The 17,066-nt window shown below is 51.7% G+C and overlaps 8 protein-coding genes across 8 annotated transcripts; 5 read left to right on the forward strand and 3 right to left on the reverse strand.

Annotated features, from left to right (window-relative positions):
• Positions 1-332: 332 nt before the first annotated feature.
• On the forward strand, positions 333-1,733 carry N7509_011869 (wax synthase family protein; the record flags this gene model as incomplete). The annotated part of the gene is made up of 1 exon (XM_056636506.1): positions 333-1,733. The coding sequence occupies one exon, from the start codon at positions 333-335 to the stop codon at positions 1,731-1,733; it is 1,401 nt and encodes a 466-aa protein (XP_056482536.1).
• A 341-nt stretch (positions 1,734-2,074) lies between these two features.
• On the reverse strand, positions 2,075-4,472 carry N7509_011870 (RIX1/PELP1 family protein; the record flags this gene model as incomplete). The annotated part of the gene is made up of 2 exons (XM_056636507.1): positions 2,075-4,057; positions 4,140-4,472. The coding sequence occupies 2 exons, from the start codon at positions 4,470-4,472 to the stop codon at positions 2,075-2,077; spliced, it is 2,316 nt and encodes a 771-aa protein (XP_056482537.1).
• A 451-nt stretch (positions 4,473-4,923) lies between these two features.
• N7509_011871 (uncharacterized protein) lies at positions 4,924-8,567 on the forward strand (the record flags this gene model as incomplete). Its single annotated transcript, XM_056636508.1, has 4 exons — positions 4,924-5,047; positions 5,114-5,437; positions 5,493-6,112; positions 6,165-8,567. Coding segments are annotated over 4 exons (3,471 nt in total), but the record flags the coding sequence as incomplete, so codon positions are not given.
• A 397-nt stretch (positions 8,568-8,964) lies between these two features.
• Positions 8,965-9,796, reverse strand: N7509_011872 (complex I NDUFA12 subunit family protein; the record flags this gene model as incomplete). The annotated part of the gene is made up of 7 exons (XM_056636509.1): positions 8,965-9,013; positions 9,077-9,214; positions 9,287-9,350; positions 9,429-9,509; positions 9,575-9,581; positions 9,668-9,688; positions 9,746-9,796. 7 exons carry the CDS (start codon positions 9,794-9,796, stop codon positions 8,965-8,967), a joined length of 411 nt encoding a protein of 136 aa, XP_056482539.1.
• A 213-nt stretch (positions 9,797-10,009) lies between these two features.
• Positions 10,010-11,734, forward strand: N7509_011873 (CDP-diacylglycerol--glycerol-3-phosphate 3-phosphatidyltransferase; the record flags this gene model as incomplete). Its single annotated transcript, XM_056636510.1, has 3 exons — positions 10,010-10,249; positions 10,323-10,675; positions 10,735-11,734. 3 exons carry the CDS (start codon positions 10,010-10,012, stop codon positions 11,732-11,734), a joined length of 1,593 nt encoding a protein of 530 aa, XP_056482540.1.
• A 238-nt stretch (positions 11,735-11,972) lies between these two features.
• On the forward strand, positions 11,973-12,716 carry N7509_011874 (HAD family hydrolase; the record flags this gene model as incomplete). Its single annotated transcript, XM_056636511.1, has 1 exon — positions 11,973-12,716. The coding sequence occupies one exon, from the start codon at positions 11,973-11,975 to the stop codon at positions 12,714-12,716; it is 744 nt and encodes a 247-aa protein (XP_056482541.1).
• A 167-nt stretch (positions 12,717-12,883) lies between these two features.
• Positions 12,884-14,383, reverse strand: N7509_011875 (ribosome biogenesis protein LTV1; the record flags this gene model as incomplete). Its single annotated transcript, XM_056636512.1, has 2 exons — positions 12,884-14,309; positions 14,364-14,383. 2 exons carry the CDS (start codon positions 14,381-14,383, stop codon positions 12,884-12,886), a joined length of 1,446 nt encoding a protein of 481 aa, XP_056482542.1.
• Positions 14,384-14,794: 411 nt separating this feature from the next.
• Positions 14,795-16,819, forward strand: N7509_011876 (ribosome biogenesis GTPase LSG1; the record flags this gene model as incomplete). The annotated part of the gene is made up of 1 exon (XM_056636513.1): positions 14,795-16,819. One exon carries the CDS (start codon positions 14,795-14,797, stop codon positions 16,817-16,819), a length of 2,025 nt encoding a protein of 674 aa, XP_056482543.1.
• Positions 16,820-17,066: the final 247 nt, after the last annotated feature.

Here is a 17,066-nt window from a genome sequence, read left to right on the forward strand (position 1 = left end):
AGGGGAACGATCAGGAGATTCCATGCGAGATATGGACGTGAATATGTGGAGGTGACGGGACCCGCTAGTCCCAATCAGGATGCCTCGTGTGTCGCGAACCACGTGGTCATGTGATTCACACTCCCCAGCCTCGATGGCAATAAAGCAACTTCTTACTCAGGAACTTGAACATTTCTCTGCATTCGATCTTCAGTGTTGGCCTCACTTTCAATCATAGAATCAAGTCACGGCTTTAACATTCTTTTCTATCGACGAATGAGTCCACATTCAAGCTTATCTGCTTAGCGCTTCCCAAGGGGGTCAAGCTGCCCTGCTAGTGGCGCCCTATCCGTATGGCTGATCCACGTCATGGTTCCTACAGGGATCTTGTCCGACAGCATGGAGAGGAACTCGAGGCACTATTGCAACAGGGAATTTTCAAGCCGGTTTTCCTCTACCAAGCTGTGATCTTCAACCTTCTACCATTGCTTGGTCTGATTGTACCCCGCCACCGGGGCGGCAGATATATTCGATCCGCCATCTTTGCCCTAACCCTGGGTTTTGCCCTTCAGATTTTTCAAAGCCACCGCGCTCACTTGGGTGGCAATGGCTACATGATTGGACTTATCGCCGCATGGTCACTCATATGGAGTGCCGGAATTTTAGTATTCACCGACATCGAAAAAGATTTTCAACGCATTGAACGAACGACGATTGCCGAGAGTGAATCAACAAAAGTGGCGACTTTGAATACATCTGGACATGTCCAGTCCAAGCCCAATGGCAAAGACGGGAAAAGGGAGATATTCCAATGGCAGCCCTATCCTCGTAAACTATCCCATCGTCTTGGGTGGTGCGCAGGTTTGCTCTTCAGCTTGCGAGGACCCGAGTGGAACTGGCGAGCTCCTCATCTTGGACCACTTCCTCAGTCCGTGCATTCCCAACTACATGCTGGATTCGGCTCCAATAAGTTTAAGTTCCAGGCAAAAGACGATTCCACATATCCCAGCGCGAACCATCGTCTCAGGCATGCGTTCCGTACATTTCTGATATCTTACCTCCTTCTGGACTGTTTGAAATCAGTCATGATGCGAGACCCCTACTTTCGAGGATCGGCCATTACAGATTCGCCACCGTTTCCACTCTCCTATTTCCAGCCATTTCCTATTCTCATTCGTTTCTACCATGTTTTCATCAGCGCTATGGGCGTTTATGTTGCCTTGAACTTCGTAACCTCATTGAGCCCCATTGTTTTCCTTGGGCTGTCTCTGGCTTTCCCCAATGCATTCAGAAAACTGGCGGCGGCTCCCCTTGATGCATCTTGGCTATATGCAGACTCCTTTGGGCCTTTTCTTGAACCTCTTCTAGACCACGGACTCGCTGGCTGCTGGGGACGTTGGTGGCACCAGCTCTTCCGCCACGGTTTCACAATGACCGCTGGGTGGATTTTGTCTCTTCTTCCAGCCAAATTGGCACAGAATGTGCAGCTAAGACGCATCGTTCATATCATTGTTTCGTTCTCACTTAGTGGGTTCATACATGCCTGTGGCAGCTATACCCAGTTCACTGCTACCCGACCCTTCTCCGGGCCATTCCTGTTCTTTTTTATGCAAAGCGTCGGAGTCATTGGTGAATATATTTTTAAGGCGGTGGTTTTCCCAAAGCTTCCGCTTCCTACACCCCGAAAAATCTTCGGAGGGCCGGGAATGCAATTTTTGTTCTATCCTGGTTGCTGTTTTCAGGAGCCCGCATAGCGGACGACTTTGCCAGGGGTGGATTGTGGCTAATAGAGCCCATTCCGCTCAGTCCACTTCGTGGATTGGGACTTGCCAAAGGTTCGGGCTGGTGGTGCTGGGAAGGGGTGTGGTTTCGTTACTGGAGCGATGGTACATATTGGGGCAGTGGAATTCGAGTGGTATAAACTTTGAAGGTACTAGACAATATATTTTCGGGCATTTCGGTCTATTCAGGGTTTGACCAGACTCCAGGTCTAAACTACTATGAAACATGTTCAAGGTTGGAAACATCATAAATAGGTACATCGTCCAAAATATTTTCGCAGAAATATATATACATTCCAAGGTTTACAAATTACTTAGCCTTCCATGGCGACATCGTCGTCTTCATCTTCATCTGTATCGGAGTCCATGTTCAAGGTGGGTAGCTCACCATCACTCTCATCATCAGCCGGATCCGCAGCAGACTGTGAGGTTGTCGAGATGGTTGAGACCTGGGTCTTGAACTGAGGCTGTTCATGCGAAGAAGTAGACACCTGGGTAACGGTAACGGGCTGCGTCTGTCCAGAAGGCGATTCGGTGACCGCCGAGACAGTTGTCTCAAATCGCGCCTTTTTAGCCTGCACTGGTTGCTTCTCAGTCTCCACAGCGAATCCAGTCGATTGGAGAGTAGACTCCTCGGCATATGTGCGTTTGTGCACTGATGGGACTGCTGGTGCCGGCTCAGGTTTGGGAGCCTCAACGTGGGGAGCCTTCAAGAACTCGGAAGTTGAAGGCGTGGCATCGAAAGTTTCAGTGTCCATCTCTTCGGCTTCCTCGTCTTCTTCATTCTCAGTGTATGCATCAAGTTCCGGCGCAGTCATCAGGACTGGCATTCTGGGGCGCACCAGAGCCTCGACCTCCATTTGATCGGAATAGCTGCGAACCAAGAAAGGCATGAGGCTAGCGCCAGCCCCGCGACCCTTGGCCGCGGGAATTGGGTTGAGGACGCTGGCAAGCATCGCGTCCTTATCCGCAGTCAAGATAATTGTACGGTCAATCTCAGCCCGAAGAGACGCCGCAAGAAGCTCGGACGGGACGGACGCAAGGACGGCCTGGAGCAGATTAGAGGCAGTCTTTTCGATCTTCGACAAGCTGGAACCAGGAGAAACTTGAAGGGTAATAAGGTTGGGGTTCAGGAAAGAGTCGGCATTTGTTGTTCCTGGGCCAGCCTTCGACTTCGATTTGGAATCAGATTGGGACTTGACCTGCGAGCCAGATTCTCCAGACGTGGGGAGAAGGTCATGGCAGCAGGAGCGCAGAACATTAGCAATGGAAGATACGCTCTGCTTCGGCATGGCAGGCCCGTTCACAGACACCAAGGACTGGAGCAAGTCGTAAGTAGTTGAGCGAACATCCTTGCTAAACCTTTCGTGTCGGAAGACCCAATTGGCTTGCTCCAACATAGACTGCGTGATAGAAGTAGAGCTAGTCTCGAGAACGTTGACAACCTGGGAAAGCAGCTCCATGGCACCAATGTGGATGCGAGGCAGCTCGGCCCAGAGTTGTTCTCGCTCCTCCCGGCTAATCTCGGGGTTAGCCTGCGCGCCATTGGAGGATTGACCGTTTGCCGGAACAATCACCGAAGTTAGTCGCGATGTCAAATCGAGAATTGAGCCCAGGGGGAGAGCCACACTAGATGTGGATGGCATGGAGATAAATCCAGAGAGAATTCTCAGAAGCGTGATAATCCTGTCAGTTCCAGTGTGAATGCCCTTCCAACTCGGCAATCCAAGAGCATCAGGACGATCGTTGCCAGCCTCTTTGCTATAGTTTTGTTTTGTTGGAACCAAGGACCCGTCTACAGACTCCCATTGTTCCACCACGGCGCGGAAAACGTGATCCACCGCGTTGTGGATCGACACGATTGTGGAGCGGCAGTCATTGCTCCAGCCAGAGCTTGATTTATCCTTGGGCGCGCATTTATAGAGCGAAGCAAACAGCTGCTCTGCAACGTCAACCACTGGCTCTGGGTAATACGCAGGCGAAGAGGCGCCAAGTATATCCGTGAGGAGGGTGCGAAGCTGGGTACCGAAGGGACGGAAAATAGTCGGGTGACGAGGAACCAATTCCAAGATCGCATGGAGAACAATTTCCAAAAAGGGTGTGTTGGGCTTGGGTTTCCGGCTTGATCCAGATGGCAGCTTGACAAGGGTTGAGACGAGGTTCAAGGCAGCAGTAACAAACGCTGGCAGGTGGGGGGTTGTAATCTCTCGAACAAGAGTCGGGTACTGATAGGTGAGGTGGAAGATACGAGTCAATGTAATGATGCACATCTTTCTCGTGGAGATAGGATCTGGTTTCTAAAAAGAAAAGAAAAAGGTAGAAATTAGTCAATTGAACCAGCAGTAGTCTAGATCGCATATCGATTATGTTATTGCATACCGCCAGAATGCCAATCAAGCCACGAACAATGGGCTCATATCCTCGCAGGATTTCCCATTGTCCCGCTTCAACGGTTGCTTTCACCAAGACCACCGCGGTCCATCGGCCCTCGACGGTGCGATCCTGCAGCAGACTTGCCAAGCGGGTCTTCAATTTGTGAATCTGGACGGCATTGTCGGAATCGGATTTGCCAGGCTTTTGGTTTTGGGGGGCAGACAGCAGCTCTGCGCAATCACCCAGAGAAGTCGCAAGAAACGAGGCTATAGAGGGCAATTGGTCGACCGGAGTGGTGGTCAGGCGGTGCGTAATGGCACGCAAAGTAGTGGATGTCATTGCACTGGGTACCTGTGAGATCACAAGCGACAGTGACTGTATAGGAAGGTGAAGTGCAAGTGTCGCAAGTGAAGTGCTTATCGGTAACTTTTTTTTTTTGAAGATGGGACATCGAGGCTTGGCAGAAAAAAGAGAAAGCTTGGGCCACATGAAGCCTCGGTAAATTACCGTCACGGGAATACATGAAGCCACCCCACAGGGCTGTGGCACCCGTACGGTAGTACGTACTGTGCCACCCCTGGGCGATCACTCATTCTCGGGGCCTGACGATGCCGCACTGCTTGCTCCGCGCATGGCCTTTCTACCTTCTACATCTCTCCTCCGCGCATTCTTAGCAAGTCCTCCTGAACCTGAACCATGGCGGTAAGTTGTGATGTCTACCGTGGACCTCGTTCCTTCTGATTAAATTAAATGTCGATTCTGATCGAGCTATACTAACACGTGCGTCTAGGGAGGTAATGCCGAGAAGGGGCAACGCTACATCGCGTCCTTGGATCAAGCGCGGGCCCAAGGTAGATGGGAAGAAGTGCCCGAATTGATTCGAAAGGTCACCAAGCACGCTCCGCAACGAACCTGTACGTCTACGATTGACTAGTGTACGCCCACTAGCGGGGAAAAGCTGACAACGATTTCCCCCAAAGGTGTAATCCAAACCGCAACAGCAGAGACTCGAGTGGTCGCATTTCTTCAGCAGCGGACGTCAACCGAGTCTACGTCGACACCACATCTTCCCGAGCTGATCCCGGCCCTGTTGACGACTATCGAAAACAACGACGGGAATCTTCAAGAGCTACTGCAGGCGCAAGTCTGCCTGGGTTGGATCCATTGGACGCTCAATGAGCCAAGTCTGGCAGCTGCTCGCCTTCCAAGGGACTTCAACGCGACAATCGATACTTTGACAAGCGATGGCCAGGGTCTCTCACCGTGGACCGAGGTCTGCCTGGTCAAAGGATGCTATCTGAAGGGTACGGCATGGATTCATTGCTTACGGCCCATTTCGACTGGCTAATATAATTCTAGGTTCTGCGCAATCGGCAGTGGCCGAAATCGATGAGATCTTGGAGACCTTTGCCTCTCTGGCAGTATGGCTCGAGAAGGGCCAGCTTGCCTCGACCTCCAACCAACAATTCCTCAGCTGGTCCGAAACTATGCTAGGAAGAGGCGCCTTGATTGCCACCGAAACAGCCACAAACACATGCCCATACTCGGATCCCAGACATGTGGAGATTGCGCTTCGGCTCTTTAGGCTGTGGGCTGCCCTACCTGCAGTGAAGCAGGGAGCTGCGCCCAACAAGGCTGCATTTGCCGACAATTCAGGAACGGTCTCACGCCCAGCAATTTGGAAATCCTACTACGGACTCCTCACACTTGTTCTTCAAAATAACCTGATCTATACCCCGCCCGTCGATGGTGTTCCCGAGCGCCCGCAGCTTGCAAGCGAACTTCGTCGCATCGAATCGATCTGTGAAAACAACCTTCTCCGGGAAGTCAAATTTCCTACCGCCCAATCCAACAATTCCCAGGTTGAGGAGTGGGTGGAACAGGTTATTAGCAACTGGGAGGTGCTCTGTGGACCGCACTGGCAGGATCAGGACCTCGGCGAAGGGGGCCAGAATGCCGTGGGCCGGAATGTTTTGGATGTAAGGAGCAATGATTGACATTCCTCGGCGACTACTGACAAACTCTATCCAGATCCTCTACCGCGCAGCAACGAAAACATATCACTCGCATTTGATTTTGCGACGCTTGTTTCATGTTCATTCGGCATTGGCTGACTTTGATCTCGCCATCAAGTCATTGGAATCTTATATTGAGATCGTCACTGCTGCCAAGGAAAGAGCTGCCAAGGCGGCTGAGTCGGGTGAACTGGAGAAAGATGAAGTACTTCTGCAAACTCTCTCCGAAGGCGTCTCATTGTTAAGCTGCTTGGGTTCCTTGGAGGAGGCAGAAAAGGCCAAAGATTTGACGGAGTTGATCAAAGAATTCCTCGACAAACAAGAAACGACCCTGGAAAACGGCACGGCCAATAACAGCGCGCTGGTACCTGGAAACGCAAGCCCCGCTAACTCCTCCGATATATCACAATCTGTGCTTGCTTTGGCCCATAGAGCAGTTGGAATTGGACTCGCGAACTGGGCCAACTATACTCCACAGAATGAATCTCGAGATCTAATTCGTGGTGAAGCAATTGATTATCTGGAGAAGAGTGTGTCTCCAGAGTTGGGCAATCAGTTGAGCTATGCCTCTCTCTACACATTATCACTAGTCCTTGCGGAAAATCGAGACCTGGATGCTGCAATCAGCTATGTCAAATCGGCCTTGAGTTCTCATGGCCCACCGAGCTCCGATGATCTGTCGCACGAACGCGATCTTGTGCCTCTTTGGCATTTGCTTGCTCTCTTGCTTAGTGCCAAGCAGGAATTTGAAATCGCCGAGCGTTCCTGCGAAGCTGCCTTTGAACAATTCCCATCGGATATTTTCCCCAAGAGCAGCCGTGATCGGCGCTCCTCGAGACAAACCCACTGCAAGGACCACGGTTTTACTGGCCCTAAGCGCTCAGTTCTCAGTCGATTGTCTGGACGAGAGAAGGAACGTATAATTCAAACACGAATCTCGCAGCTCGCTTTCGTCGAGCTCATTGAGGGCCCTGAGGCTGCTGTCAACCAAACCGAGCAACTACTGAGCTTGTTCAGCACACTGTTTAGTGACCTGAACCTTGATAACGGGGAGATGAAGTCGAAGTCGGAGCATTTGGTACCCCCCAAGAGCTCGGCAGGTACAACTAAGAGCTTTCGGAGCAGCATCTTCAGTCGAAACAGATCATCTCAGCTGCCGGACCGCCGAGGTGATCAAATGAGCGACGCACCTGCAGTGCCGCCGATTCCCAATGGGCATAGCACTCCCACTGGGGCACCTGCTATCCACGTCACTGACGAAGACACGAACAGTCAACAAGAGCATCAATCAGCCCTTTCACGCTCTGACTCTAAGAAGCTAAGAAAACGCAGTGGTAGTTTCCACAGCAAACACGAGAGGCCTCGTGATCAAGAACCGCCGCTGCCAAATGGAGTAGAAACCCCCGAGATGGTTGGCATTGCGGTATCTGGCAATGTGTCGCCTGTTTCACAAGCACCCTCCCCGAGTGGAGGCAAGCAGCCACTGCAGCCTATAGCGCATAACATTCATCATAAACAACAACCAGCTCCAGCTGGCCATGAGCGCCAGCCCCCTGTGCAAGATATTCGTTTGCCGGGCTCTCACCAATTCGACTCTCCGACAAATGCCGTCACCAAGTTCTCTACCCCACAGTCCAATAAGCATGCCCTCGGCCTGCTTGTCAAGATTTGGCTCATAATTGCCGGCCTGTACCGCCGAGCGTCCTTGTTCGATGATGCTCGCGAAGCCTGCGAGGAAGCTGCTAAGCAAACCGCTCGAGTTGAAGTCATCGCCTCCACTCACGAATCCTCAGCCCGTTCCCTCGGCAAACGTGGTTGGTGTAACGCCAAGAGCTCGGAGGAGCTTTGGGCTGATGTCTACGCTGAGCAAGGCCTTTTGGCCCAGGCTCAATCAAAGCCTCACCAAGCTATCAAGCAGTTCGAGGGCGCCCTCTTGCGCTCCCCGGATCACCCGACAGCGACTATTTCCCTGGCAAATCTTCTTCTAGATGTGTGGGACCAGACACTGCCCCTTGAACCTACAAATGCCGACGTCAATCTCGAAGCCTCGCGCCTTTCACTCTTATCCGAGCTTTCCCAACCAAAGTCTGCCCGGGCCGTGTCGATCGAGGAGATGAAGGTCGACGAGAGCGCACAAAGCTCAGAGTCCAGCGAGGCTCCCATGTCGGCCCACGATGTTGACCCCAAGCACTTACATCGACTTGCTGCCCGAGACCGCGCATATGGCCTTCTATCTGCGCTGACCAAACTTGGCAGTTCTTGGGACAACTCCGATGCATGGTACGCACTCTCGCGAGCCTACGAGGCCGGCGAGCAAACCGAGAAACTCAAGGAAGTTCTCTGGTGGTGCATTGAGCTTGAAGATCGCCGACCAATCCGTCATTGGTCGAACATTGGATCTGGACTCTATGTTCTTTAAATTGGTCAAGGAACCGAAAAAATGCGTGCTGCTCCTATATATTCTTGTATCTATTTGATTCTCCCCTACCCCTCCTGCTGGTTTCTCGTTTTTCTCCCTTTTACTTTTCAACATTTGAGATACCATGCCAATAGCAACCAATTAGTTAGGGCCTAATAGCATGGCCAAGCAGACATGGTTGCCAGCGATTTCAGAAATGGAACAATACTATTCAAAGTTTTTTGAAGACTTTCTCTTGCAAATCCACTAAAAGCACAACTTTATATACATTCCTCGATGCGGTACCCAGGGTAAGGCTCTAAGGATCCCAGAAAAGAGTAAAAACGGAAATAGAAATGGAGCCAAGTCAAAGTCACTAAGGATAAATTCATTTTCCGGGCCCATATAAATCATTGATTTACCGCGGAGCAGCAACGGGGGCCCAGGCAGAGTACTTGGGGCGGGTACTGTAAATTGAAAGTTAGCCGATACACGACAAAATTTAACACAAAAGCATCGTTCACACTCACGTCGAATAGGTCTTGAAGGCAGCACGGCTCATAGTCAGGTTGGGACGGTGCTCGGGGATCTCCCAGGTGCGCTGACCAGGCTGCAGGAGCTTGTCGGCAGTCGGAGGAGCGTCAACCATGTAGGAAATCCAGGCGTGCCTGCGATCCATGTTAGCCTCTGATTGCAGCTATGCACACGCCGCATATGCGTTCTCATCGGGTAGTGCTTACCAGCCGGGCTCGACCTGGCAGGGCATGTACTCATGCTCCTTGTAATCGACCCATCGTGTGCGGACTATGCGGGGACAAATTATTTAGTGAATCGCTCGCAGCCGACAGTTCCTCGTTTCTTCTCATCGGGCATTTGTCTTACGGGGAAGCTCCTCGGTCATGTTCTCGTAGTACTTGTTGCCGAAACGGTCGGTTCCGATCAGAGTACCGGCCTTGGTATCACCTATGAGAGAGCGCGAATTAGTCAACCACTCCAAGCAAGCAGAACACTGCGGGGGAACACCATACCGATGTACTGTAAAAATCAGACAAGTATCCCGGTTAGTAAGTGGATCCATGATATCCAGCTCTTGTCTCGACTCCCGCGGCGTTCAATCATACCATCATCTGGTTGAAATAATCCTGTAGCAATCTATTAGTACTGCAGGTTCATGCGCAAGAAAATAGCGGGCAGCGAACCTTCAGGCCAACCCGGCGCAGGTTGCGCAAGGTACGAGTGACGGTCGACATTGTGAGGGGTGCAATGGAGGGAGAAAGTGGTCCAGACGGTCCAGCGAGTGTCCGGCGTTGAGGAAAGCGAGGATGCCCACGACTGTTCTCACCGCCCTGGAGTTCTGCCGGGACCGTATTTGGTATTGCGGTGGGTCCCAGCGTTTTAACTGTGGTTTAACTGTGGTTTCTCTGGAAGCTCCTTGGACTTTGGAACTTTCGCAAAGTACACAGATGTTCGGTCGTATTGGAGGCCAGGCGATTCGGTGCGCGATTCGACGTCCAGTCGCACGCCGCAAGGTCTGCGATCGCAGGTTTTCCGCTCATACAACCTCTAATGCTTCCCCTACCGCAATTCCGTCGCCTCTCGGCAGTATCACTGTCGAGCTCGATCGCATTGCGCCTCGATTCGAGATCCCAGCCTCGCAGGTCACCATCTTAGACTCGCCGGCTAACTTCTACTCGACATTAAAGGTATGCCCCGCAGAAATTGCCATGATGATCACCCACCATCCGGCCATTGTTAACAAAATTATTTCGTCTGCAGTCGAAAATCCTCAACGCACGCCGTCGTGTTTATCTCTCGACCCTTTATATCGGCAAGACCGAGCACGAGCTCATTGAGACCTTATCACAAGCCCTACTCAACAACCCAGACCTCAAAGTATCGGTCCTCACTGATGCTTTGCGCGGCACCCGAGAAACCCCCAATCCGTCCAGCGCTTCATTGTTATGCTCTCTCGTTGAGGAATACGGCCCGGAGCGAGTTGATATTCGCATGTTCCACACCCCCAATCTCACAGGATTACGGAAGAAATGGATCCCCCGTCGAATCAATGAGGGTTGGGGTTTGCAACACATGAAGCTTTATGGAATTGACGATGAGATCATCCTTTCAGGGTATGTATGCCTTCGGCACTTAAGATGGTTGGTTCCTTTGGACTAACGAATTACCCTAGAGCGAATCTTTCCTCGGACTACTTCACAAATCGTCTCGACCGTTACCACGTATTTAGCTCCAAGGAGTTGACCGAATACTATGCGCGCATTCACCATGCGGTCTGCAGTCTGAGTTTCCAGGTCCTACCGGATCCCCATAATAAGGCAGGGTATCTGCTGGATTGGCCCACTGCCAACGGGGCACCTTCGCCTCTTGATAGCCCCCAGGATTTTATCAGCTACTCGTCCACCGTCTTGAACCCGCTCATACAGGCATACGACAACAAGCCCGTTCTTCCATCCACGTCAAGCCAAACCTTTGTATACCCCGTCGCCCAGTTCACTCCTCTCTTGAAGCCCGACACTTCTACGGAGTTCCCAGCTGTCAGTGGTATCTTGCGCCTGTTGTCTCAATCACCGGCATTCACCGGAGCTCGCTGGCTCTTCACTGCTGGATATTTTAACATCCACCCTGTTCTTTCTTCCCTCCTGATCTCCGGCACTTCTACATCCCCTCAAGCTCCGTCCTCTACACAGGGTACAGTCTTGACTGCATCTCCCTGGGCCAATGGTTTCTACGGGTCCTCGGGTATCTCAGGTATGCTCCCGGCGGCCTACACGCATCTCTCGGCACGATTCCTCGACAGGGTCGCTGCGGCCCAAGCCACAAATTCCATCCAGCTCAAAGAATGGCGACGTGGAACTGTCGGCACGCCGGGTGGCTGGACTTACCATGCCAAGGGTCTTTGGATTACCTTGCCCGGTGAAGAGAATCCTAGCCTGACTTTTGTTGGAAGTAGCAACTACACAAAGCGCAGCTACAGTCTCGATATTGAGGCTGGCGCATTGGTTGTTACAAATGACCAAGAGCTGAAGCAGAAACTAGGCGAGGAAACCAAGTGGCTGCAGGAGGACGCTACGCCGGTCTCCAGGGAAGACCTGATGCGTACAGAGCGACGAGTCGGATGGAATGTGCGACTGGCAATGTGGATTGTCGAGAAGGTTGGCGGAGCTTTGTAAATTTATCCTGGTATCATTTTTTGTATATTAGATTTCATCAGGGGTGGTTTCTTTCCCCCGCTTGTACTTATAGATTCGGCCACCACGCCATTGAAATATACCGTAATGAATTACCATCGAAATATTAGTCACGATCTACCCTCGAGAATCTTCACCCGTGCCTCACAGTAGTAAATTTTGCAATCAAATCCATATCATACATCCCAGCAGGTCTACTATTAGACCATACGAGTCTATCATGTCTGAATCTACCTCGATCGCATCAACCCTGGCTCAAAAAAAGTGGTTTGGCTTCGACCTCGATGACACCTTGCACGAATTCCGCAAGGCCTCCGCGCAAGCATCACAGAGTGTTTTCGAAGTAATCCACTCTCATACCGACGTCAACATCGAATCTCTCAAATCAAGCTACAGCGAAATTCTGCAAAGCGCAACAGCAGATGCCTTTACCGACGGGCGTACTTCCACGGATTACCGCCGCGACAGATTTACCCGTCTACTGCAAGCTCATGGAATCAATGAGCTTGGCCAAGAGGATCATTACATAGCACATCTATTGGGTGTCTACAAGTCCTCTCTGGGCTCTAGCTTAACGCTCAAAGCGGGCGCCCTTTCTTTCCTCCAGGCTCTGAAGCAGCGGGGTAAGAAGATCGTCGTGGTGACTGAGGGTCCTACTGATGCCCAGGAATGGACGATCCGGGAATTAGGATTGGAGCCCTACGTTGATGTTTTGGTTACTACGAATGAGGCAGGTTGTTCGAAAGTGGATGGGCTGTTTGGCGTGATGCTTGACAAGTTTGAAATTCACTCGGAGGATCTCATTTACTTCGGGGACAATGCAATTCGTGATATACAAGCATCACGGAAAGAGGGAATTCTTGCCGTGCTTTACGATGAAACGCAAGAAAGCCAGCTCGTTGACTTTCACGACTTGCGTATTAATTCGTGGGACGCCCTGAAAGGTATACTCAATCAGGAATAAAGATATCAATATCATCAAGACAGAACTTTTGATCTACCAGGTATATCAGGCCTAAATATGCATAGAAAATATCTTCAAATCGAAGTTTAACAAAAAACCAAACGCCTTTTTTTCATGACAGGGAGTTCCATTCAAAGTCGTATCATCGCAGTTCAGCGTGGATCCATTTAGGCCCGTCCAGGGACCTTGGCAGCCTCTTTAAACCGAGCGGGTCCAAGGCCAGAGCGAACCTCATCCAGCATGCGAATTCCAATGGCCTCGTTTCCGTTGCGACCGCGCTTGTTCTTGGCTCCCCTTCGCTTGGCCTGGGCACTAGTGTTGTCATCCCAGCCGGCTAAGAAGTCATCCATGACATTGTGGAAATCACTGCGCGAGACACCAGCTCCGTCGGCATTAATGAGACTAGGCGCTTGAGAGGATGCAGTAGACATTCCAGTCATGCCAGTGGCACCGGTCATGCCGCTAACCATGGACATGCTGTCGTCATATTCCTCATCTTCCTCGTCAAGGGAGTAGAGGGCCTCAACCTTGTCGAACCGGTCGTCCAGAAGGCGATGTCCCTCAGTACGCGCCAATGCGGACGAAGTCATAGAGTAAGCGGAGGGGTTGGTCAGAGCACCCTTGCGCTTCTTGCGGCGGATGGGAGTTCCACCAACCGTGAAAGCAGTGGATGCGGTCGTCTGCTGCTCAGAGGGAGCGATCGTAGGAGGAGCGGGGGCAGCAGCCTTGCCAGACTTAGCATCTTTCTTGAACTTGGCGAACTCGTTCATCCATCCTTGGTCTTGTGGGTTCAGGTCTGGAGCGGGGCGGTCATGTTCAGGCATTTCGCCGGGCTCAAGGTCCTCAGCGGGGTCAACATCTTCAGTGCTGTCCACCTGCACTGGCGCCTTTTCTGTCGCATCTGACTCCCAGCCATCATCCTCCTCGTCGTGGTCAAAAAGTGTATCCTCCCAATCTCCTTTCTCCATCTCCTCATCACCACCCTTGGTCAATTCGCCGAAAATATCATCATCCTCATCATCGACGAATGCCTCATCTTCCAGGGCCTCCAGGGCCTCTCGTAGACGCGGGTCCATATCGGGCTGGAATCCAGCAATGGCATCGGGAACAGCTTGCTGATCCTGATATGTCGGCTTTCGCACGTAGGATGTCGCGGTTGAGCGCATATCGCCAAACTCGGACCCCGCAACACTCGGCCCATCGTTCAAGGAAGCCTGCGCCAACGCATCCTCCAATCTCATGCCCTTGACCTTGCCCTTGCCCTTTTCAGGCTTGGCCTCCACGAAGTGTGCATCACCGGCACCAGTGCCCAGTTCGCGCAAATGCTGCATGTAATCATACCGGGAGTCGTCAAAGTAGACGCCATAGTTGGCGGCCTCTCCCTCGTTGCGACGGATGGCATCTTCGGTGAATTCGGACTTTAGTTCGGAGAGGTTACGGGAGGGCTTTTGAGATGCTGTTGAGGCCGATGAAGGGACCGGCGTAGGGCCAGAGACGTGATGGAGGACTCGATCATCCGCTTGGGGGTCGTGGATCAGTGGATCCAGTTGGGAACGGTGGAAGAGCTGAAATGTGCTCGCATTTTTCTTGTCGCTAGATGTTGGTTAGCACAATATATTCAATCGCGCATAGCTTCGTAACACGTACATCCACTGGCGGGGCGGCATATTGGCGGTGTTGGACTTTGGGATTTTTTTCCCTGGACGAACGAAAAAAGTGGGATAGATACCATGTCACGTGTGGCTTATCTGCCTGAACCCCTCGGGTCCTCAAATGGTGGCGACCTAACGGACATGAGAATTTCCACAGAATTACGATAAGAAAAAAATAATTAAAAATATTCAAATATAGGGCTTGGACCTTATTATCAATATTTGAAAATTAGAAAATGAAATCTTTAGTGTAAACATCACTTTAGACGAATAAACAAGACTAGTACCAGGGTATGGGATGAGATATTACTAAGCGTTATCTTATCCGCCTAAATCTTTTTTGAATTATTCAGGCGGGGTTATATTCCAAATCTTGGACTTCCACCACTTTTTCCATTCAGAGCTGCACCATATACTTCATCCACCATGGTGCTCGCAAAGTCCAAGAACTCCGTCGGGCTGGGCAACAGTCTGATGAACGATCGTTTCGGCAAAGGCAAAGCATCCAAGGAGAAAAAGGCCTCGCACAACGGCGCCATCGCGCGTAAGGGTATCAACGGCGAAACCTATATTACCAACGCCTCCGAAGATGCCTCCTGGGTCAAGATGCGCTCTATCACTGAGCAGGCCGCCCTCGATGAGTTCCTTAGCACTGCCGAACTGGCAGGTACTGATTTCACCGCCGAAAAAATGAGCAACGTCAAGATCATCCACTCCGACCAGAAGAACCCCTACCTCCTGTCTGCCTCCGAAGAGAAGAATATTGCCAAGAAGCACAAAGAGAACAAGGCTCGCTTGACGGTCCCCCGACGACCCAAGTGGGATAAAACGACCACCCCGGCGCAGTTGGAAATGGCGGAGCGTGAGAGTCTGTTGAATTGGCGACGTGGATTGGCGGAAATGCAGGAGAACCAGGATCTGCTGATGACCCCCTTCGAGCGAAACTTGGAGGTTTGGCGTCAACTGTGGCGTGTTATTGAGCGCTCGGATCTTATCGTGCAGATTGTCGATGCGCGAAACCCGCTCCAGTTCCGCTCGGAGGATCTGGAGAACTACGTGAAGGAGATTGACCCCCGCAAGAAGAACTTGCTGTTGGTCAACAAGGCCGATATGCTGACCGATAAGCAACGAGAGGCCTGGGCCGATTATTTTGAGAAGCACAGCATCAATTTCCGTTTCTTCTCTGCGCATCTCGCCAAGGAGAAAATGGAGGCTCAGCTGTTGGAGGAAGAGGAAGGCAAGTCCGACAGTGAAGAGGAGGATCTTGCCGAGTCCACACAGAAGATGAACGTTGAAGACGATGCCGATGAGGAGGCTTCTGATGAGGCCGATGAGCAGGAGAAGGAGCAGAAAGAAGAGAAGGATGAGGCTGCCGCTAAACTGGCTGACCCCGAACAATCCCTCGGTGCCCACATCCTAGACGTGGAGGAACTGGAAGAACTTTTCCTCGCCCACATCCCCGAGACGCTTCCTCAAAACCAGGATCCCTCGGAGGAGTCGAAGCAGAAAACCACTATTGGTCTGGTCGGTTACCCCAACGTGGGTAAGTCCAGTACCATCAACGCTCTGCTTGGTGCCAAGAAGGTGTCTGTTTCCGCCACCCCCGGTAAGACCAAGCACTTCCAGACTCTGTACCTGTCCCCAGAGATCATGCTGTGCGATTGTCCCGGTCTGGTCTTCCCCAACTTTGCCTCCACCAAGGCCGACCTCGTGGTAAACGGCGTCCTGCCAATCGACCAGCAGCGCGAGTTCACCGGCCCCGCTGGCCTGGTCGCCAAACGTGTACCGAAGTCTTTTATCGAGCAAGTTTACGGTGTTAAGATCAGGACTCGTCCCGTCGAGGAGGGAGGCACTGGCATTCCCACTGCGAGTGATATCCTTCGTTCCTATGCCCGCGCTCGTGGTTTCTCGACACAGGGTCTAGGTCAACCCGATGAATCCCGTGCTGCCCGTTATGTCCTCAAGGACTACGTCAATGGAAAGCTTCTCTTCGTGCACCCTCCTCCTCGGCCCGAGAACGAAGAACCCATCGACCCTAACCTCTTCAACCAAGAGCTTTACGATGTCGCCCATCTCCCAGAGAAACGTCAAGCCATGCTCGCCGGTTCGGTCGTGGACCTTGATGCCGATGTTGACTCCGACATTTCCGCACTTGTTGCCGGTAAAAACGAATTTGGTGCACGCTCCCGCAACATTGACACCGGTTTCTTCGGCTCTGCCACCGGACCCTCGGCCGGCCGCCTAAGCGTGCCTTTCAACCACAAGTATACCGATCAAGGCCAGCAAATGCGCACAAACGTCACGGGCCGCAAGGAGCGCATGATGATTGCGCTGGAGCGCGGTATCGATGTTTCGGAGGTTCGCAGTTCCGGCTCCAAGAAGCATAACAAGGCCAACAAGAAGCGGGCCAAGCATGTGCGCAATAACCCTGTCGACGAAGATTACAACTAAAAGTTTTCCTTGCTTTTTTTTCTTTTCGTTGCTCTTTTCACGATGGACATATGAACCCTCTTCTTTCACGTTTTGATATCAGCTATGTGCTCATGTTTTCTTTTCTCCTCTCCATGGCACAAAGGCATTGTGACGCTTTGGCAGGATATTGGAGATACGAATCTCTCAAGTCATGTTCATTTTTTTGAAACTACTCTAGACATTTGCAGGCGTTTGGGGGTCCGTTTAGTACGAGTCAAATCTACTT

Source organism: Penicillium cosmopolitanum (genome assembly GCF_028827165.1).
Source record: "Penicillium cosmopolitanum strain IBT 29677 chromosome Unknown utg000011l:1.0-3548175.0:1.0-3550911.0, whole genome shotgun sequence".
In the NCBI taxonomy this organism is placed as follows: Eukaryota; Fungi; Ascomycota; class Eurotiomycetes; order Eurotiales; family Aspergillaceae; genus Penicillium; species Penicillium cosmopolitanum.